The following is a 22,820-nucleotide window of genomic DNA, read 5'->3' on the forward strand; positions in this document are numbered from 1 at the left end:
AGTGGCAAGTGAAATAGACATTTCTAGCCAAATTTCTAGTCTAGCTACTTTTTTTTTGCCTAGCTACTTTTCTAGTCAAACTTAATTAAAATAGATCCCACGAATAATTAATTCTTACTCTTAACTTTGACTTCACTTGTTTTTCAGTAGACCAAACTTTAGGTTCTTTTCTTTTTTACTCCGGTTTTCAAAGAGCTAGCTAAGGGATCTTTATAGCTAAAATTGAGGCTGACCATTACTATGTAATTTAAGCATTAAATTTAAAATATACCATCTAAAATCAGCTAAGGTAGCACCAGTGAAATAGTTATTATTTTAGGAGAACTATGGTTCATGGTACAATGGTACAATTATTTCTTCTTTTGAGAAGAAGAATGGTTCATAACACGTTAAATTAGGAACAAGTGATTCTGGGGTTCTTTCTACTTTTCATGATTTCCTGTAATAAGTCTGTTCCCAGTAGAATTTATAGTCTAGCAGGGAAAAGAAACAGGGGAAGAGGTAACCAGGTATTGAGGTATAAAAGCTCTGTAAGAGCCACACCTAATCTAGCCTGGACTGATATCCTCCAGCAGCCAAAGGAGGCTTTGCAGAGGGAATGAGATTTAAAACTCAGCACTGAAAAATATGTAGGGATTGAAATGGAAGGAGAGTGCTGGGACTGGAGGACATGACATGTGCAAATGTCGTGAGCTGGGAATGAGCAGAGTGTTTTCCAGGAAACAATATTCTCTCTCTATGTCATCTTCCCATTCGCTTTTACATTATGGGAGACATTTTCATGGTTGTCCTTCATATAATTAACATTAAGTTTTGTAGGATTCTTTTTATTCTTTATTAATTTTAATATTTTTTACATTTTGCTATAGCATTATAAATTCTTTAGAGTTTTTTAAGTTTGGCCCCTTCTCTCATTTAAAAAATTCCTTTCTCCTTACCTTTACCCAGACATTTATATGAAATAGTTATTCTTTTACTAATATTACGTATGAAAAATAGAGGTTGAGTGAGATTAAAGAACTTACATACAGTTACCCAGTTTGTTGTCAGTAAAAGGCAGTTTATACATGACAACGGTATAGTGTAACAGTTACTTTTCAGGTCTATTTTATTGTTAATTAGGGTACATACTAATTCTCCCAATATCAGTATGTTTCCCACTACTTTCAGAGAGGATAGAGACCCAATCACCATTACAGTTTATGAAAGTCTAACACACACGCACAAACTCCACAGTTTTCCATTTTCTAGAACTGGAGCTAGGTAAACTTCATTTCCTTGTTTTATTTTGTCTTGCAATTTAAGTTTCTAGAATTAAATTAACAACAAGTTTCTCACAAATTGTCAATTCATTCATTCTTCTATAGTATCCTTATATGCAAACAAAGCAATAATCCACACTTCCAATATCAGAAGTAATCATTCTGTAATTATGTACAACTTCATTTGAAAAATGAGAATAGACTTGTTCCAAAGTTAATCATGTGAAAATGGACTCATTAATTCCAACTGTCCATCTTGAGATTGAATGTGCCAGTCAACCTGCACAGTTCTGGATATTCTATTCTATTTTTAGGGCCTGCAAATTCTACATTTGCTTTGAACGCCCTGTTTTCCTTAAATAGGCACGTGTCTTCACCTAATTTATAAGAATAGTCAATTCAGATTACTTACATTTAATGTCACCACTTCCTATAGCTATTGCTCCCTAGTATTCATGGAAAAATCTCAGAAAGGGTTAGTTAGTAAGACTGTCAACTAAGGATGACAGAGATGATTTTAAAGAAAAACAAACTTTGACGACAATGCTGGAAATAAATTTTACAGTTAATCAAAAAATGGTACAGATGAACCAGTTTGCAAGGCAGAAATAGAGATACAGATATAGAGAATAAACGTATGGACACCAAGGGGGGAAAGAGGGATGGGGTGTTGGTGGTGGTGGTGGGATGAATTGGGAGATTGGGATTGACATGTATACACTGATACGTGTAAAACAGATGAATAAGAACCTGCTATGTAAAAAATAAAATAAAGTTCAAAAAAATTATACAGTTAATAAAACCTCAAGGGAATAAGATGGTATTAGGGATATAAAATAGAGAAAAACAAAAATGAAAAGAATTACTGGGGTCCCAGAGCAAAGAATGACCATGTTTGGGTTTTTCTACCAAATAAGCTATTTTGTGGAAACTTTACAACTCAGAATGTATTGTGGTTTGAGAGAAGGAAGGTAACATTTCACTAGTTATTTACTCTATGACTGCTTCGTTCCAACCAAAACATAATTCTTTGCATAATGTGTTCTCTTTTACTTAAATGCCCACATGGAATTCATCAGACATGATAAAATAATGTACTTATTCCTTTTCAGATCTTGGGGAAAGAGAGTGCTACTTTAAAAGTGTAACGAAAGCATAATTTACTTTGCAATTCTTTGATTTTATACATTTTGTCTATCTTTCCTAGAAGACTTTGAGTTTAATATCCAATAAATATATTTCATGGAAAAGTAAACTTTTAATAAATTATTTTAGAGTTTAATAAAAACAAATAACTGCTTGCACCAAGAATCAACATCAATTAATCAGCTGATATTTATCGTACCTTCCACTTTGTGGGTGACGTGGGTGATCTAAAAGGTCCTTGACCTCTAGAAGTTTGGATAAAGTATGTGACAAAAATAGAAAATGATGAAGTGCCAAAAACAGAGACAGAAGAGTTCAGAGAAGTGAAAGATTGATATGTATTCACCTTAGACATGGGATGGACTTAGAGCTTTAAGGATAAGTACTATTTAGAAAGCACCAGGGCAAGTGATTAGTCGAAGTAAAAGGAAATAATATGAATCAGGTACTGTGGTGAGTGAAAATGTCACCCTAAAGAGAAAGTAATTATGTTATACGTTAGTAGAGCAAAGGTTGCGTGTTGAAAAGAAACAGAATATTGTGCTAGAAAGGGATGTTGACTGAAATTTGGTGAATCAAGAAAGCAAGGAAGAGGTTTGTTTTCATATTGTATTAAGGACAACAGAGATTCATTGTCAGTTCTTGAAAAAAATAAAGAAGCAATATGTTTAAAATTATGTTTAACACTAGTCTTGGTTACAGATTAGAATAACAAAGTAGAGAAAGAATAAAAGGTGACTTCCAGTTAGATGAGGAGAGGCTATTCAGTTTTGTGAGAAACAGTCCTCACTTTGGTAGTGAACTGTAATGTCCCAGTTTACATTCCACTCACAAATGCTGCTTATAGAGGAAATGCATTGTTCAATTCTAAAGTAGAATCTTTAATGTCTCTTCTTGTGTTAGTTTCATAAATGAATTGGTCATTCTTATCAGAAATATCAACAATTTACTGCATGTTTACTGCACGATTCTTGGATTCTTGGCACTGATAAAAGAACTATGAGAATTTTGCAAAACAGAGACACATGGGCATTAGATAAGGCACATCAAACAAATATACAAGACCATCTGTCTTTGTCCATCAGCAAAACTACATCTTCAAGACTGAGTTTAAGTATCACCTCTCCCTGAGTGCTTACCAAATATCCCATAAAGAAATGACTATTTTTCACTATTTTCTTAATTCAATAATATTTTATTGTATTGTCTTAATGGTTTTTACTGTCTTGTATTTTTATTCTGATCTTTATTGAATTTAATATTATTTAAGATGTACTCTGGCATTATTCATTTAATAGATGGTGTCATTTAGATTATAAACACTTTGAGGATAAGTCAAGGCAAAAGATGGTTAATGAATCTATATTTATATGCTACTCTTGGTATATGGCAAAAACTCAATAATATTCATAGAGTAAATAAAATAGTAAACATTTTTCCATCTTCCATAAGTACTACTGGGCTCATATCATGAGTATTCACAATAATGATTACTTTTTACAAGGGACTATCAGGGAGAGTAATAAATCCTCCTTTGTTCAAAAAGTCACAGTTTAAAAGTTAGAAAAAATACACAACCAAGGAGAAAAACATTCTTGTATGTGTGAACATGCATGTATACTCCCAGATAATATACGCCTGGTACTCAATAGTATGTGATTTTTTAGTATAAACTATGTTATACTCTTTGAAAAATAAACAATGTAGTCAAGAAACAGGCAGGGAAGTGCCCAAGATAAGAGACCAAGAGGAGTAGAGCATAAAGGTAGATCTGAAAGGGAAGGTCAGTAGTAGGAAAGATGATATCGAGCACATTCAGAATGAAACAATGCCATTTGCAGCAACATGGATGGACCTAGAGATTATCATATTAAGTGAAGTAAGCCAGACAAAGACAAATATCATATGATATTGCTTATTTGTGGAATCTGAAAAAAAAAAGATACAAATGAACTTATTTCCAAAAAGAAATAGACTCACAGACATAGAAAACAAATTTATGGTTACCAAAGGGGGAAGTGGGGGGACGGATGAATTAGGAAGCTGTGATTAATGTTTACATACTACTATATATAACATAGATAACCAACAGGACCTACTGTATAGCACAGGGAAGTATACTCAATATTTTGTAATATCCTATAAGGAAAAAGAATATGAAAAAGAAAATATATATACATACATATGTCTCTCTCCCTCTCTCTCTCTCTCTCTCTCTCTCTCTCTCTATATATATATATATATATATATATATATATATATCTGAATTGCTGTGCTATAAGCCTGAAGCTAACACAGTATTGTAAATCAACTACACTTCAATACAAAAATAAAAAATAAAAAAAATAGCAGGAAAGAATGTACATGTAATACAGTTTATCAAGACCCGTTAACAATTCACACTGAATTAAAGTGTGTTCTAAGTGGCATGTAAAGCTGTAGGTGTTAACAAGAAGAGAACATCTCAGATATGGTAATGTCTTAAAAATCAAGGTACCAAGTTAAATTAATTCCCCACACAAATGGGATATAGTATTGCAGATAACATATAAAGGTAAATTATCCCCAAACTATTCATTTTTTTAATTTAAAATATTTTAAACATCTAATACTCTATATTAATCACTCTTTGAACTCATAATATACATAAAATGCATAATATATTATCTAATGTTCTCAGAACTCAGTATATGTTTCTAAATGAAACCATATGTAACCAGCTGTCTCAGAGGAATGAGAGGAGTTATCTGGAATCCGTGTCTTCTTTGCTTAACTTTTCCCTGGTACATATATCATGCTGAAAATTGTCAACATCCTCAGAGTATATGAAGGAAAATGGTAGAAGAGGAAGCTAATATTCACCGAAGATGTACCCTATGTAAAAGGACTGGATTAGATATCTCATTTTCTTTATCTTATGTTAATCTTCATAATAAACCTCTAATATTGGTGTCATTATCATCACTTTATAATGAAGAAACTGAGGTTTGGCCAGGGGATGAAATATACTCAAAGTCACCCAAATAGTAAGTGGCAGAGCTGGTATTCAATGCCAGAGCCCAAGCCCTTCCTCTCCTCTGCACTGGAATTGCTTATAAAATGGCAACTGGCTGAAAAAGGAAGTCTGATCACTGTTTTACATATATCCTTACAGAGATTTTAGGTAGTTTGTTTTTCACTAAATATTTTGGAGGGTTGATGATGGGGACATACAGTTGCCAGATGGAAGTGAAAAACAAACCTGAACTGAATTGCGCTTTAAAAAATTAATTTTATACTTTCTCATAGTTTCCTACATTGAGAGATTTTTGTTTTGTTTTGTTTTTGACATCCAAAGCACAGTTTGCACTATGGCAAGACATATGAGGTTAAAAATTGAATAGGTGGCGACCATACAAAATCGAAAGCAAGTTTTATTGAAATATGTGTGATAACAGGAGTTAGCTGCAGATAGTCTTTAACCTCAAAAGATCTAAAGCACTTATGTGCCAGAAGAGTGCTTGGTATATGGTAGACAATCAATACTTTTTTGAAGAATAAATGGATACCTTATCATATCAATATCAGTGATGGTCGAGGGCAGATTGGCAAATTTTAAATTCTCTCATTAGAAATATCAAAGTATATCTTCATGAAATATCAAAGCGATGATGTTTTGATTGCTTCATTTTACACTTCTTGCAGATAAACTTTAATTAGTAAAGATAAAATGAATCAAGTGCATTCATATTTATTTTCCAGTGCTCAGCTCCTTGTGGTAAAGGTTTAAAGTACCGTGAGGTGATTTGCGTTGACCAATTCCATGGGAAATTAGAAGAAAAATATTGCAGTCATCTACAGAAACCTCAAACTCATAAAGCTTGTAGATCTGTCAGATGCCCTTCATGGAAAGCCAAAAAATGGAATGAGGTATGTAAGATGTTTTATGATTATATATGTATTTTTGCATTTACAGAGAAAATCTTAATTCATTCTGTATGCTTTCAATAACCTTGAAAGTTTTACTCTACTAAATGTGTTTTATTCTATTACACAATTTTTTTGCACTATGCTCTGAATTAATATTGTACAGTGTTAACACGTTTGCTAAGTTCATAGCTTAATAACAAATTAGTCTTTTTTTTTTTAAACATCTTTATTGGGGTATAATTGCTTTACAATGGTGTGTTAGTTTCTGCTTTATAACAAAGTGAATCAGTTATACATATACATATGTTCCCATATCTCTTCCCTCTTGCGTCTCCCTCCCTCCCACCCTCCCTGTCCCACCCCTCCAGGCGGTCACAAAGCACAGAGCCGATATCCCTGTGCCATGCGGCTGCTTCCCACTAGCTATCTACCTTACGTTTGTTAGTGTGTATATGTCCATGACTCTCTCTCGCCCTGTCACAGCTCACCCTTCCCCCTCCCCATATCCTCAAGTCCGTTCTCCAGTAGGTCTGTGTCTTTATTCCTGTCTTATCCCTAGGTTCTTCATGACATTTTTTTTTCTTCTTAAATTCCATATATATGTGTTAGCATACGGTATTTGTCTTTTTCTTTCTGACTTACTTCACTCTGTATGACAGGCTCTAGGTCTATCCACCTCATTACAAATAGCTCAATTTCGTTTCTTTTTATGGCTGAGTAATATTCCATTGTATATATGTGCCACATCTTCTTTATCCATTCATCCGATGATGGGCACTTAGGTTGTTTCCATCTCCGGGCTGTTGTAAGTAGAACTGCAATGAACATTTTGGTACATGACTCTTTTTGAATTTTGGTTTTCTCAGGGTATATGCCCAGTAGTAGGATTGCTGGATCATATGGTACTTCTATTTGTAGTTTTTTAAGGAACCTCCATACTGTTCTCCATAGTGGCTGAACCAATTCACATTCCCACCAGCAGTGCAAGATTGTTCCCTTTTCTCCACACCCTCTCCAGCATTTATTGTTTCTAGATTTTTTGATGATGGCCATTCTGACTGGTGTGAGATGATATCTCATTGTAGTTTAGATTTGCATTTCTCTAATGATTAATGATGTTGAGCGTTCTTTCATGTGTTTGTTGGCAGTCTGTATATCTTCTTTGGAGAAATGTCTATTTAGGTCTTCTGCCCATTTTTGGATTGGGTTGTTTGTTTTTTTGTTATTGAGCTGCATGAGCTGCTTGTAAATTTTGGAGATTAATCCTTTGTCAGTTGCTTCATTTGCAAATATTTTCTCCCATTCTGAGGATTGTCTTTTGGTCTTTTTTATGGTTTCCTTTGCTGTGCAAAAGCTTTGAAGTTTCATTAGGTCCCATTTGTTTATTTTTGTTTTTATTTCCATTACTCTAGGAGGTGGGTCAGAAAGGATCTTGCTGTGATTTATGTCATAGAGTGTTCTGCTTATGTTTTCCTCTAAGAGTTTGAGAGTTTCTGGCCTTACATTTAGGTCTTTAATCCATTTTGAGCTTATTTTTGTGTATAGTGTTAGGGACTGATCTAATCTCATACTTTCACATGTACCTGTCCAGTTTTCCCAGCACCACTTATTGAAGAGGCTGTCCTTTCTCCACTGTACATTCCTGCCACCTTTATCAAAGATAAGGTGTCCATATGTGTGTGGGTTTATCTCTGGGCTTTCTATCCTGTTCCATTGATCTATCTTTCTGTTTTTGTGCCAGTACCATACTGTCTTGATTACTGTAGCTTTGTAGTATAGTCTGAAGTCAGGGAGCCTGATTCCTCCAGCTCTTTTTTTCATTCTCAAGATTGCTTTGACTATTCGGGGTCTTTTGTGTTTCCATACAAATTGCAAATTTTTTTGTTCTAGTTCTGTGAAAAATGCCAGTGGTAGTTTGATAGGGATTGCATTGAATCTATAGATTGCTTTGGGTAGTAGGGTCATTTTCACAATGTTTATTCTTCCAATCCAAGAACATGGTTTGTCTCTCCATCTATTTGTATCATCTTTAATTTCTTTCATCAGTGTCTTATAATTTTCTGCATACAGGTCTTTTGTCTCCTTAGGTAGGTTTATTCCTAGATATTTTATTCTTTTTGTTGCAGTGGTAAATGGGAGTGCTTTCTTGATTTCACTTTCAGATTTTTTATCATTAGTATATAGGAATGCCAGAGATTTCTGTGCATTAATTTTGTATCCTGCTACTTTACCAAATTCATTGATTAGCTCTAGTAGTTTTCTGGTAGCATCTTTAGGATTCTCTATGTATAGTATCATGTCATCTGCAAACAGTGACAGCTTTACTTCTTTTCCGATTTGGATTCCTTTTATTTCCTTTTCTTCTCTGATTGCTGTGGCTAAAACTTCCAAAACTATGTTGAATAAGAGTGGTGAGAGTGGGCAACCTTGTCTTGTTCCTGATCTTAGTGGAAATGGTTTCAGTTTTTCACCATTGAGGATGATGTTGGCTGTGGGCTTGTCATATATGGCCTTTATTATGTTGAGAAAAGTGCCCTCTATGCCTACTTTCTGCAGGGTTTTTATGATAAATGGGTGTTGAATTTTGTCAAAAGCTTTTTCTGCATCTATTGAGATGATCATATGGTTTTTCTCCTTCATTTTGTTAATATGGTTTATCACATTGATAGATTTGCATATATTGAAGAATCCTTGCATTCCTGGAATAAACCCCACTTGATCATGTTGTATGATCCTTTTAATGTGCTGTTGGATTCTGTTTGCTAGTACTTTGTTGAGGATTTTTGCATCTATGTTAATCAGTGATATTGGCCTGTAGTTTTCTTTCTTTGTGACATCCTTGTCTGGTTTTGGTATAAAGGTGATGGTGGCCTCGTAGAAGGAATTTGGGAGTGTTCCTCCCTCTGCTATATTTTGGAAGAGTTTGAGAAGAATAGGTGTTAGCTCTTCTCTAAATGTTTGATAGAATTCGCCTGTGAAGCCATCTGGTCCTGGGCTTTTGTTTGTTGGAAGATTGTTAATCACAGTTTCAATTTCAGTGCTTGTGATTGGTCTGTTCATATTTTCTATTTCTTCCTGATTCAGTCTTGGCAGGTTGTGCATTTCTAAGAATTTGTCCATTTCTTCCAGATTGTCCATTTTATTGGCATAGAGTTGCTTGTAGTAATCTCTCATGATCTTTTTCATTTCTGCAGTGTCAGTTGTTACCTCTCGTTTTTCATTTCTAATTCTATTGATGTGAATCTTCTCCCTTTTTTTCTTGATGAGTCTGGCTGGTGGTTTATCTATTTTGTTTATCTTCTCAAAGAACCAGCTTTTAGTTTTATTGATCTTTGCTATTGTTTCCTTCATTTCTTTTTCATTTATTTCTGATCTGATTTTTATGATTTCTTTCCTTCTGCTAGCTTTGGGGTTTTTTTGTTCTTCTTTTTCTAATTGCTTGAGGTGCAAGGTTAGGTTGTTTATTCGAGATGTTTCCTGCTTCTTAAGGTGGGCTTGTATTGCTATAAACTTCCCCCTTAGAACTGCTTTTGCTGCATCCCATAGGTTTTGGGTCGTTGTGTCTCCATTGTCATTTGTTTCTAGGTATTTTTTAATTTCCTCTTTGATTTCTTCAGTGATCACTTCATTATTAAGTAGTGTATTGTTTAGCCTCCATGTGTTTGTATTTTTTACAGATCTTTTCCTGTAATTGATATCTAGTCTCATGGTGTTGTGGTCAGAAAAGATACTTGATACAATTTCAATTTTCTTAAATTTACGAAGGCTTGATTTGTGACTCAAGATATGATCTATCCCGGAGAATGTTCCATGAGCACTTGAGAAGAAAGTGTGTTCTATTGTTTTTGGATGGAGTGTCCTATAAATATCAATTAAGTCCATCTTGTTTAATGTATCATTTAACGCTTGTGTTTCCTTATTTATTTTCATTTTGGATGATCTGTCCATTGGTGAAAGTGGAGTGTTAAAGTCCCCTACTATGAATGTGTTACTGTCGATTTCCCCTTTTATGGCTGTTAGCATTTGCCTTATGTATTGAGGTGCTCCTATGTTGGCTGCATAAATATTTACAATTGTTATATCTTCTTCTTGGATCGATCCGTTGATCATTATGTTGTGTCCTTCATTGTCTCTTCTAATAGTCCTTATTTTAAAGTCTATTTTGTCTGATATGAGAATTGCTACTCCAGCTTTCTTTTGGTTTCCATTTGCATGGAATATCTTTTTCCATCCCCTTACTTTCAGTCTGTATGTGTCTCTAGGTCTGAAGTGGGTCTCTTGTAGACAGCATATATAAAGGTCTTTTTTTTGTATCCATTCAGCCAATCTGTGTCTTTTGGTGGGAGCATTTAGTCCATTTACATTTAAGGTAATTATCGATATGTATGTTCCTATTCCCATTTTCTAAATTGTTTTGGGTTCGTTATTGTAGGTCTTTTCCTTCTCTTGTGTTTCTTGCCTAGAGAAGTTCCTTTAGCATTTGTTGTAAAGCTGGTTTGGTGGTGCTGAACTCTCTCAGCTCTTGCTTGTCTGTAAAGGTTTTAATTTCTCCATCAAATCTGAATGAGATCCTTGCTGAGTAGAGTAGTCTTTGTTGCAGGTTTTTCTCCTTCATCACTTTCAGTATGTCCTGCCACTCCCTTCTGGCTTGTAGGGTTTCTGCTGAGAGATCAGCTGTTAACCTTATGAGGATTCCCTTGTGTGTTTTTTGTTGTTTTTCCCTTGCTGCTTTTAATATGCTTTCTTTGTATTTAATTTTTGACAGTTTGATTAATATGTGTCTTGGCGTATTTCGCCTTGGATTTATCCTGTATGGGACTCTCTGTGCTTCCTGGACTTGATTAACTATTTCCTTTCCCATGTTAGGGAAGTTTTCAACTATAGTCTCTTCAAATATTTTCTCAGTCCCTTTCTTTTTCTCTTCTTCTTCTGGAACCCCTATAATTCGAATGTTGGTGTGTTTAATGTTGTCCCAGAGGTCTCTGAGACTGTCCTCAGTTCTTTTCATTCTTTTCTCTTTATTCTGCACTGCAGTAGTTATTTCCACTATTTTATCTTCCTGGTCACTTATCCATTCTTCTGCCTCAGTTATTCTGCTATTGATCCCATCTAGAGTACTTTTAATTTCTTTTATTGTGTTGGTCATCATTGCTTGTTTCATCTTTATTTCTTCTAGGTCCTTGTTAACTGTTTCTTGCATTTTGTCCATTCTATTTCCAAGGTTTTGGATCATCCGTACTATCATTATTCTGAATTCTTTTTCAGGTAGATTGCCTATTTCCTCTTCATTTGTTAGGTCTGGTGCATTTTTATCTTGCTCCTTCATCTGCTGTGTGTTTTTCTGTCTTCTCATTTTGCTTATCTTACTGTGTTTGGGGTCTCCTTTTTGCAGGATGCAGGTTCGTAGTTCCTGCTGTTTTTGATGTCTGTCTCCAGTGGCTAAGGTTGGTTCAGTGGGTTGTGTAGGCTTCCTGGTGGAGGGGACTAGTGCCTGTGTTGTGGTGGATGAGGCTGGATCTTGGCTCTCTAGTGGGCAGGTTCACGTCTGGTGGTGTGTTTTGGGGTGTCTGTGAACTTATTATGATTTTAGGCAGCCTCTCTGCTAATGGGTGGGGTTGTGTTCCTGTTTTACTAGTTGTTTGGCATAGGTTGTCCAGCACTGTAGCTTGCTGGTCGTTGAGGGAAACTGGGTGCTGGTGTTAAGATAGAGGTTTCTGGGAGATTTCCGCCATTTGATATTATGTGGAGCTGGGACGTCTCTTGTTTACCAGTGTCCTGAAGTTGGCTCTCCCACCTCAGAGGCGGAGCCCTGACTTCTGGCTGGAGCACCAAGAGCCTTTCATCCACACGGCTCCTCAATTTGGAATGAATCATTGTCTATTCATGTATTCCACAGATGCAGGGTACATCAAGTTGATTGTGGAGATTTAATCCGCTGTTTCTGAGGCTGCTCATCAAATTAGTCTTTTGTGTTTTTTTTTGTGGTTGTAAACTTTACAAGAAATTCTGTTACTGAATACTAGGGAGGCTACTGATGATTATAATATTATTCCAGGTGACCTAACAGTAAAATATACCTGATGAGGTGTTTAGTAACTGTCTTGCTTCCACACTTAAGTCTTGGATTTGAGCTGAGTTTGCAACTTGGAAAAGGGACTGGTAAGTTCCAGACGGATCATGATTGGAGATGGTTTAAGAGTCAGGGAAATGACAGAACTAGGGAGCACAGATGGTCTAAGGCCAGAGAGTGGACACACTTGGAAAGACTCAGCAAAAATGAAGCTGCTGCGGAGATGAGACCAAGGCTGAAAACTCAGTTTATAAAAGAAGGGTGATGGATACTTGCTCTGGCACACTCAGGGAAGTAAGCTCCAGATCTAAACTGGGAAAGCCATATATTTGAATGTGATTGTCCAGCAAAGACCAGCCTGGGAAGTATTAAGGAGGAAAAAGCCAGAAATGAAGCCAGAAATGATAACTAGAATAATTTCCTGAGGCCTGATTTCAGTGGGGCTAGGCTTTCAGCAAAGCTATCTGGCTGCTCTCAGCAGTATCTCAGGATACTTATCCGTGTCTTAGAGGAGCTAGTCCTACGATGGGAAAAAGAGCTCATCTTCTGCTGATGGAACTTCCTTGTCTCTGTCTGATGCTGGAGCTATGTTAGGAAGGTAGGGGTTCAGACAGGAGCTAGAAGTGGGGTTTCCCTGGGCCTCTAAGTTTTCATCCTTCACTCCGTGAGATCAGATCCTTGGTGGCAGAGCACCAGCTTTTAAAGTGACAGTGTCAGCGCATCATTATTTTTGAATAAAAAGCTCCCAAATTGAGTGAGCATCTCAGGTTTCTGTGTAGAAGAGTTAGCCTCTGTCAAGTGTTAGTGTGTTGAGAATTGTGGTTCATCTTTGACTGAAAACTAGGGGCAAACATGTCTCTGTTTTTCTTCTCAAAGCAAAACATATATATCTGAGCACTTACTTCTACCCTGAATTTTGGTACAGTAAATAAAATTAATTTTGTGGTTTAGCAGAGACCATTATTTAAAAGATATCCCATTAACCTGTTTTATTTAGTGAATGCCACTACTACCTACTAAGTCGTTCAAAACAGAAACACTGAGTCCATCCTGTCTCCCCTGACCCCTCAGTTAGTTATCCCCTAGCTTCTCTCAATGACAGCAGGCAGGAGACGCTGGTGGATGGGACTGGAGGCAGGAGAGACTCTGCTTTTTGGCCACCAGCATCCCTTTTGATCCCCAGGATTCTTTTGCTGCCTTGAAGCTGCTGCAGCTGCTGTGGTTGCTATTCATGAGGAACACTTCCTGACCCTTGACCTCCAGCTCCACAACAGTGAATCAATCATGGGTGCTAACAACTTGTCCTTGGCTTGCCACCAACTCTGAAATTATATAAGATTCACTAAAGGGATGTATTTCAGGGGTTTCTAAGATACAGATATGAATATGTAAAGACTATAAAAAACACAGATGCTTTTGTACCGCGTCGGCTTTTTTTCTTTGAATTGGTTTTCCTTGTCATAGAAATTAGCTTCATACACCCACACAGTCCCCAAAACTCTGCCAGAAACAAATGACCACTAGTAAAGTCGCTGGCTTTGATTTATTCTATAAAAAGTACCCACATGAAGTTAACAATTGCAGGCTGTCAGTGAGCTGCATATAATAATATATTCAACAGAAGTGTAATTTCAGAGGTAGTTACAGGATAATCACTGGTTGCTACTTTGTTCCAACTGCATAAATTGTAAAATTGCTTTACTAGAATCCCTCACTATAATTTCATTTTATTACTATTTTACATTGTACCTCTAATGGAAAGACTTATTTGGCAAACTGTGACCACAGAGGTGCTCAAATGAGTTTTGAAGTTAACACTCTTCATTTGGTATTTGATATCATTTTTTTTAATGAAAGGATTTAGTAATGCATTTTAATGACTCCAGCCAAACAGGAACAAACATTGCTATATAGAGTCCTTTGTCCCTAGGATCCAGATGTATACGTTTAGAGGCAAAATAAATACTGGAATCATTTAAAACGAAAAATGCCTCATCCTCTTATTTCTGGAACCAGGCTTTTTGTTTTTGTTTTCACCTAATTTTACCTATTTGGGAATACCAGCTTCACTTGTAAATTCAAGTTTTTAAGGCTAGCATGGGGTGTTAGCATCCTCATGGTCTCATGCTTAGTTCAGTGCCATCCAAACGTAGTTTTTATACTCAGAAAAAAAAAAAAATCATCCAGAATTCTCACCTCCCCTTGATCATGGCAAACTTGCCGGACAGCTTAGAAAGATACTTGAAGAATCTCAGGCAACCCTATTGAATCTAGAGCCTCGTGATAGCAGCCACTTACTTGGTCCCTCTTTTCAGGGACCCATTATTTTCTTTGTAGTATTTTATGATCAGAGTTGGAACCAAATGTGATATGAGTTCCAAAATCTCACAAGTCTACCGGCTAGTGCCCCCCTTTTCCAAAACACCTAATGTGAAAAAAATTTTTTTGGAAACTATTTGCTAAATGCTGACATGGTTAAGTGATTTTGTATTTCTGTAATTCCATATTTTCTATATTTCCAAAATACATATATAAATCATATTTGATTTAAATATTTTATTTCAAATATAGTCATATTTGAAAAAAAATGTGATGTATACATATATATCTTTTTTTTTTTTTTTTTTTTTTTTTTTTTTTTTTTTTTGCGATACGCGGGTCTCTCACTGTTGTGGCCTTTCCCGTTGCGGAGCACAGGCTCCGGATGCGCAGGCTCAGCGGCCATGGCTCACGGGCCCACCCGCTCCGCGGCATGTGGGATCTTCCCGGACCGGGGCACGAACGCGTGTCCCCTGCAACGGCAGGCGGACTCTCAACCACTGCGCCACCAGGGAAGCCCATATATATCTTTTATAATCTAAAAAGATAGTAAATCTTAAGTCCCCACAGCCCCTGACCAAGAATGCAGAGCCTCTTCATCTTTACACCCAGGTTAAGTGAGTTTTCTTCCAGGAAGACAGGCTGAGGCCAAGGTCAGAGAGGATGTCTTTTTGTTCTGGGGCTGGATGAGCTATGCTTCTCAATCTTTTCTAGCTAGTGCCAGCAATTCTGCTTTTGAATTTCTATGCTGCCTGTTAACTCTCTTCCTTTATCATCTTTCTTGATACTTAAGATGGTCTATCTTTGAGTGGGCTGAGATGACTAATACTCTTTGGTTTGAGGCATGTGTTGAGAAACTTTTCAAGGCAAAAATATTTGTATCTCTGTAAGAAAAGTGAAAAAAAATGGGAATAGGACGGAAGCAGCAAGGGACAGTCAGTTCCTGACACTGCTGAGAGACTTCTGTATTCTTCCCAACTGTAGGTATTCATTATGCAGATGAGGAAACAACAGCTTACAGGGGTTAAGTACTGAACAGCTTGTGCAGGTCACAGGCCAGGAAGTGATGGGGGCGGGGGGGTGAGCATTTGAACACTTGTCTGAGTCTTCCCTATTGTAGTTGCTGTCATAATTATTTTATAGTTATCATTTTACATGAGCTCATCTTTATACTTCCTTAGCAATGTCTTTTACTTCCTTAGCAATGTATCTCCCCTCTTACAAGGCATCTGAAGTCAACAATTGCAGAATGTCACTGGATGACACATAACAACGCATTCAACAGAAACGTAGTTCCTATGTTGTGTTGAGTTCATTACAGGCTTATTTATATATAAAAACCTGTTGCATAAATTTAAGATATATATGGATTTTACATATCTTAGGAAAATAACTGAGGGTTTAATTGATCATGTATTGAATATGGTGTAGTTGCTTAAATCACTAGCAACATATTAGGCTACATTAATACATGAAGCGTGTTCAAAATTTTGCACTAATAAATTCTGGTCAGATTTTTGGAGCAGTACCTATTCTGAGACCCACACTGTAAGAAAAGTCTTGACAAATTACCAAATCCCCAGAGAAGCCCAATTGAATTGTTATAACTATTCTGTATCAGTTCCACTGTGTTCTGTTGCAAGTAGGAAAAGTACTGATTGTTAGTGGCTCGAACTCAAAGTCATTTATTCTTTACAAAACAAGACCAGAAGGTCACTAGATTTAAGTTTGATTCAGTAGCTCCACAATGGCAGGGTGCTGGATGGGCATTTCTGTGATTCTGTTGATCAACCCTAATGGTCATAAAATAGCTGCTCCCTTTCCAGACCTCACACCTTTATACTTTCTCACATGAAAGTAAGTATGAATTTGTTCTATGTTGATGAGGACAGGTTCTAGACAGTGGGTAAAGTTTACGGAAGAATATTTCAGCTCAATATAGGAGGGTGTTTGCTAAAACTTCAGAGTCACCCAAAAATGAAATGATTGCTTTCAGGATACAGTGAACTTACTCATACTGAGGCTGTGGAAGTATGGGTAGGTTTGATATTCATTCATTCACTACTGCTGTAAAATGGATTTCAGGATGGAAGAGGAATTGGAATTAGATATTCCTAGAGTCTTTTCTAACTCAAAATCCTGTACTACTGCTAATACTACTGCTACAGTATTGATGAATTTGAAATAAACTATAGTTACAAATAACTGACTATAATAAAATCAAAACCTTAATCCATTAACAAGAAATTATAAATAATGCATCAAGAAAGGACTTTACTATTACATTTTAAATAATTTTTTTATTAAATAGCAGAGTGAGTTAGCCTTAATGAACCCATTTGGCAATGCATGTTCTAACATTTCTTCATCTCTGCTCTACAGTAGCTAAAACAGCTACAGTACCTGTGGATTGGCTAAAACTTACCTTCTCCACTTCCACTGTCAAGTTTTTAAAGCACCAGGCTATGCAGTGTTGTAGTACATGTACGCATGAATAGGAAATTTGGCTGACTTTTCCTCTCTGAGTTAAATTATGCAGTGGTGGTCAGTTAGTGCCTTCCAATCAATTATTTGTGTCATACTCGTAATGATAGACTCGCATTGCCTTCATTTGAGTTACTTGGATTTTTAAAGAAAGATAAAATTTAACATGCTTATAAAAATGTGGTTCAATAAAGCTGTTGAATAAGGGTGACTACTCTGGAGTTACAGCTGTACCTTGGGAGGTCATTCTAATAAGTCGCTGGACATAAGAGTGAGTTATCATGTCTTCACAGCATCCGCAGCCCGTAAGAGGAGCTGATGGGCAAAGACGATAAGTTAGGCTTTGGAAATGTTGAATTTGAGGTGCCTTTGACATATCTATGTAGAAAATACATGAAAAGTCTTGTCAATACATGAAAAATTCCTTGTAAATACATGAAAATATAAATGGAGAGCTCAGAATTATGATCAAGGCTGGAGAGAACAGATTTAGAAATTATTGGGACATAGAAGAAATTGCTCAGGAAGAGCTCAGAGGGTATAAAGAGAAGCAAGTTATAAAGAGAACCCTGGGAGACGCTAACATTTAAAGGCTAAACAGAGAAAATAGAGTCAGTTAAGGACTACAAGAGGAGAGTACCTGGAACCAGAGGGGATTTCAATCACAGAGGCCAGAAAGGCTCAACAGAATGTGGTCACTGGTGCTGACAGTGTCAGTGAGATTAACTAAGAAAAGACTTGAAAATTGTCTCTTGGACTTGGCAGTTAGGGTTATCGATGACATGAGGCTAAGAAATACTTCATTTAAGCAAAGAATTCTCTCCTCTGTTCAAATCTGAAATCACATCAGTTTACTCTTTTGTACTCTTAGCTCTAAAAAATGCTGAAAAACAAAAGTTACTTGTGTTCTTCCAAGCAGTAGTCCAGTTTTTTTTTCTTTTGAGGGTGAGGTCCATTATAGTAGCCCCCTATGGTGTCAGTGGACTCTTCTAAATGCATGCTGTGGTCAGAGAATCAGTCAGCCACTGTGGATTATTGAACTGTAGAAAACGCTATTTATCAACTTCTTGCTAAATTGTGTTTTGTGAAATTTATTTTCAGGATTTTTTTTTCAGGTTTAGAAGTAGGAATTTTTCTGAATATGGTTTATATTTGTGAAATTATTACTGGAAAATGTTTGCAGGAGCCTTATTTTATAGACTAAACATTTCACCAAAGGTTCAGATAAGTTAAACTACAACCTGACATCTTAGTCTGCTTAATATTGTGCCCTGCACAAAATACATATTAAGTTATTATTATCTCCATACAAAGGAGCCATGTCTTTTTTGTGAAAACATTCAATGAGCTGTCAAAATTCAACTGCTAAAGCATAAGATGAGGGTCAATATAAGTAAGCAATGTAGATATGCATAATATTCTTTGTAAGTTAAAAAAATATAAAAATCCTCTTTTAAGTCAGTGGTTGCCGCTTATACACACAAGACAGAAAACTAAATCTAAAGGTACCGCTAGAGTAAAACTGTTGCAAGAGTTTATAAGAGGAACTTGAGTCTAACAGGTGAACTAAGTCCTTAGGTTTTGTGGGCTTTAAGTGTTTTAAAATTCATGGTGAAACCATATTCTGCAGAGACATATTTACTGTTAGAGAAAAAAGCGACCACTGACTCTGTGAATCCTGCAGAAACAGAGACCTTAATGAAAAACCTGAAGTTTCACCCTTACACTGTCATAGTTGCGAACAGCCATGAGGCCCCATGTAACACTCAATATGACCTCCAATCCCTTCTGGAATAACGAAGAGTATAAAAACCAAGCTCACAAATTAAATAAATACCCTCAGACGTTCTGCCTACTTTATTAATGTTGGCATCCTAGCTCTTGGTGGTGGTCAGGCTCTGCTGTTTTATGGCTTGGCCTTGCAGAGTTGAGAAAACCCTGAGAAGTTGCCAAGTCCTTCTCCATCCCGTGGAGGCAGCACGGGGAGAGCTCAAAGGCTGCAGTCAGAAAGAGGTGGGCTTAAACCTGCTTCGCCACTGACTTCACGTAGCAGCTCAGGCAAATGACTTAACAACTCTTAGCTAAGTCCCGGGCCCTCAGCCCTGGTGCCTCCTTTGAAGAGCTGTTGCGAGGAATAAATGTGTGGGACATGTTCTGTGAAATTTTACAAATAACACAAAACCTTCTTTGTACAGATAAGACAAGTGAGAGGAGAGGCTAAGACAAGGTTGTCTAAGTAAACTGTAAGCTTACACGATCAGTTTCCCAAAACACCTCTCCACTGAAATACAATCACGAGTCAACAAATCAGCAAATGTTTGGATCCCCAAGCTGTAATAGGGACGGCAGGTATAAAGATGGATAGAACCCAAACTTGGAAATTATTGTTGCTTTGAGGGAGATTATGAATACAGTGTAATTTCGATATTTAAATAATGTTCAAAAGCAATGTAGTAGTAGAATAGTTTGTGTGGTAAATTTTATAGATATTAAGTATGTTTAAGTCAGAAGAGAGAGCTATCAATTCGGACGGAGTATCTGGTCATAGTTTCTACAAGACTTGAATAGGTATTGCAAAATAAAGAACATCTATTTGTATACTTGTATAGGTGCTCCAGACCAGGCAATGTTAAAAATACTTCTTGCATGTATTTTCTATCTAATGCATGGTATAATTTTGCTCTACTTTGCGATTTTTACATAATTTTATATTTGTTAGTTAATTATTCCAATCGTTTGGGTTTCTTCATAGTGCTCTGTGACCTGTGGCTCTGGAGTTCAGCAAAGGGATGTGTACTGCAGACTGCGAGGTGTTGGTCGGGTGGCAGAAGAAAAGTGTGATCAGTCCACACGGCCTTATTTTCAGAGACAATGTTGGCGTCAGGACTGCATACAGTACCATTGGGTGGCGGGAGAGTGGCTGGATGTGAGTATTGTCAAGTACACTTTCAGACAACCCTTCAGTGAAAGAATGTGTTCTTCATTTCGTCATTGTATTTCTAGTGTTCAACGTCATGTAAGAAAAGAGAGACACATCGGCAAGTGAAGTGCGTGGGTGCACAAAACACGCAAGTGAATGAAAGTTTCTGCGATCCTTCAACCAGACCTCTTGCAGTCAGAAAGTGCAGAAACCCTCCCTGCAAGTATATTGTGGTAACGGGAAACTCATCACAGGTAAGGCAAAGAAAGGAAGTTGAGAATTTTCGCTCCTGGAAAACACAGCTGAGTTTCAAATTTGACCCAGTTGAAACTGGGTCTAAATTTGAACATGGGAGCAGATGATGGTGTGCATATCAATCTAAGGGATAAAATCGCTGGCAGTTGGATGGTGCAAATAGAATAATAGCGACATGTATGTTAAACTCTGGTGCAGTTCTGAAGCGGTGACAACTTTGAAACCGACTACCAGGGACGGTTTGGCATCTGTCCCTGCATAGTTGGCTGCTTTAAAAAATTTTTCTCTTCCGGTTTTATTGAGATATAATTGACGCACAACCCTGTATAAGTGTAAGGGGTACAGCATATATCTCTGTCATCATCCATATATCTATCTATCTATCTAACTATATCTATCATCTATCTATCTATCTATCTATCTATCTATCATCTATCTATCTATCTATCTATCTATCATCTATCTATTGCTTTTTTATTCATCTGTTTATGGAAACTTAGGTTGCTTCCATATCTTGAATGTTGTAATCAATGCTGCAATAAATATTGGGGTGTATATATCTTTTTGAGTTAGTGTTTTTGTTTTCTTCAGGAAAATATCCAGAAGTGGAATTTTGCTGGATCATATGGTAATTCCCATTCACAATTTTTTGAGGAAACGCCATAATATTTTCCATAGTGGCTGTACCAATTTATATGCCCACCAGCAGTGCAGGAGGGTTCTCTTTTCTCTATATCCTTGCCAGCACTTGTTTGTTTGTTGTCTTTTTGATTATAGCCATTCTGACAGGTATGAGGTGATATCACAGTTTTTATTTGAAATTCCTTGATGATTAGTAATGTTGAGTATTTTTACGTGTCTGTTGGCCATCTGTATGTCTTCCTTGGAAAAATATTCAGATCCTCTGCCCATTTTTAAACTGAATTGTTTGCTTTTTTTTGATATTCAGTTGTGTGAGTCCTTTATATATTTTGGATATTAACCCCTTATCCGATATATCATTGCAAATATATTGTCCCATTCAGTAGGCTGTCTTTTCACTTTTTTGATAGTTTCCTTTGCTGTGCCAAAGGTTTTTATTGTGATGTGGTCTCATTTGTTTGTTTTCGCTTTTGTTGCCCTTGCCTGAGGAGATGTATACAAGAAAATACTGCTAAGATTGGTGTGAAAGAGCGTATTACCTAGGTTTTCTTCCAGGAGTTTTAGGGTTTCAGACCTTACATTTAAATCTTTAGTCATTTTGAGTTTATTTTTGTATATGGTGTAAGGAAAGCATCCAGTTTTATTCTTTAGCACATAGCTGTTGAGTTTTCCAAATGCCATTTATCAATGAGACTGTCTTTTCCCCATTGTATATTCCTAGCTTTGTGTTGTAGATTAATTGACCATATAAGCATGGGTTTATTTCTGGGATCTCTATTCTGTACCATTCAGCTATGTTTCTGTTTTTGTGCCAGTATCATACAGTTTTGTTTACTATAGATTTATAATACAGTTTGAAATCCAAGAGCATGGTAACTCCAGCTTTAGGGTTTTTTGGGTTTTTTTCTGTTTGTTTTTTTTCTTAAGATTGCTTTGGCTATTCCAGGCCTTTTGTGGTTCCATTCAAATTTTTGGATTCTTTGTTCTAGTTCTGTGAAAAATGCCACTGGTATTTTGATAGGAATTGCATTAAATCTATAGATTGCTTTGGGTAGTGTGGACATTTTAACAGTATTAATTCTTCCAATCCATGAGCATGGTGTATGTTTCCATTTACTTGTGTCATCTTCAATTCTTTCATCAATGTCTTATAGTTTGCAGAGTACAGGTCTTTCACCTCCTTGGTTAAATTTATTCCTAGGTATTTTATTCCTTTTGATGCAATTGTAAATAGAATGGTTTTTAAAATTTTTCTTTCTGATAGTTTGTTGTTAGTGTATAGAAATGCAACAGATTTCTGTGTATTGATTTTGTATCCTACAACTTTAGTGAATTCATTCATTAGTTCCAATAGTTCTTTGGTGGAGTCTTTAGGGTTTTCTATATATAATATCATGTAATCTGCAAATGGTTACAGTTTTGCTTCTTCCTTTCCAATTTGAACATCTTTTATCTCTTTTTCTTGTCTGACTGCTGTAGCTAGAACTTCCAAAACTATGTTGAATAAAAGTGGTGAGAGTGGTATCTTTGACTTGTTCTTGATCTTAGAAGAAGGCTTAGAGGAAAAGCTTTCAACTTGTCATCACTGAGTGTGATGTTAGCTGTGGGTTTGTCATATATAACCTTTATTATATTGAGGTATGTTCCCTGTACTATTGAAATAATCATATGACTTTTATCCTTCATTTTCTTAATGTGGTATATCACGTTGATTGATTTGTGGACATTGAACCATCCTTGCATCCCTGGACTAAATCCCACTTGAATTTGGTTTGCTAATATTTTGTTGAGGACTTTTGCATCTATGTTCATC

At 36.4% G+C, this 22,820-nt stretch overlaps 1 protein-coding gene across 8 annotated transcripts in view; it reads left to right on the forward strand.

The window, feature by feature from the left end:
• The window catches only part of ADAMTS20 (ADAM metallopeptidase with thrombospondin type 1 motif 20), a 194,839-nt gene that overhangs the window by 141,132 nt on the left and 30,887 nt on the right, over positions 1-22,820 (forward strand). For all 8 annotated transcript variants that reach the window (XM_073788803.1, XM_073788804.1, XM_073788805.1 and 5 more), the window contains 3 exons: positions 6,150-6,317; positions 19,943-20,116; positions 20,194-20,364. In XM_073788803.1, the coding sequence (XP_073644904.1) occupies positions 6,150-6,317; positions 19,943-20,116; positions 20,194-20,364 (513 nt within the window). The remainder of the gene's footprint in view (positions 1-6,149; positions 6,318-19,942; positions 20,117-20,193; positions 20,365-22,820) is intronic.

Source organism: Tursiops truncatus, chromosome 11, assembly GCF_011762595.2.
Source record: "Tursiops truncatus isolate mTurTru1 chromosome 11, mTurTru1.mat.Y, whole genome shotgun sequence".
NCBI lineage: Eukaryota > Metazoa > Chordata > Mammalia > Artiodactyla > Delphinidae > Tursiops > Tursiops truncatus.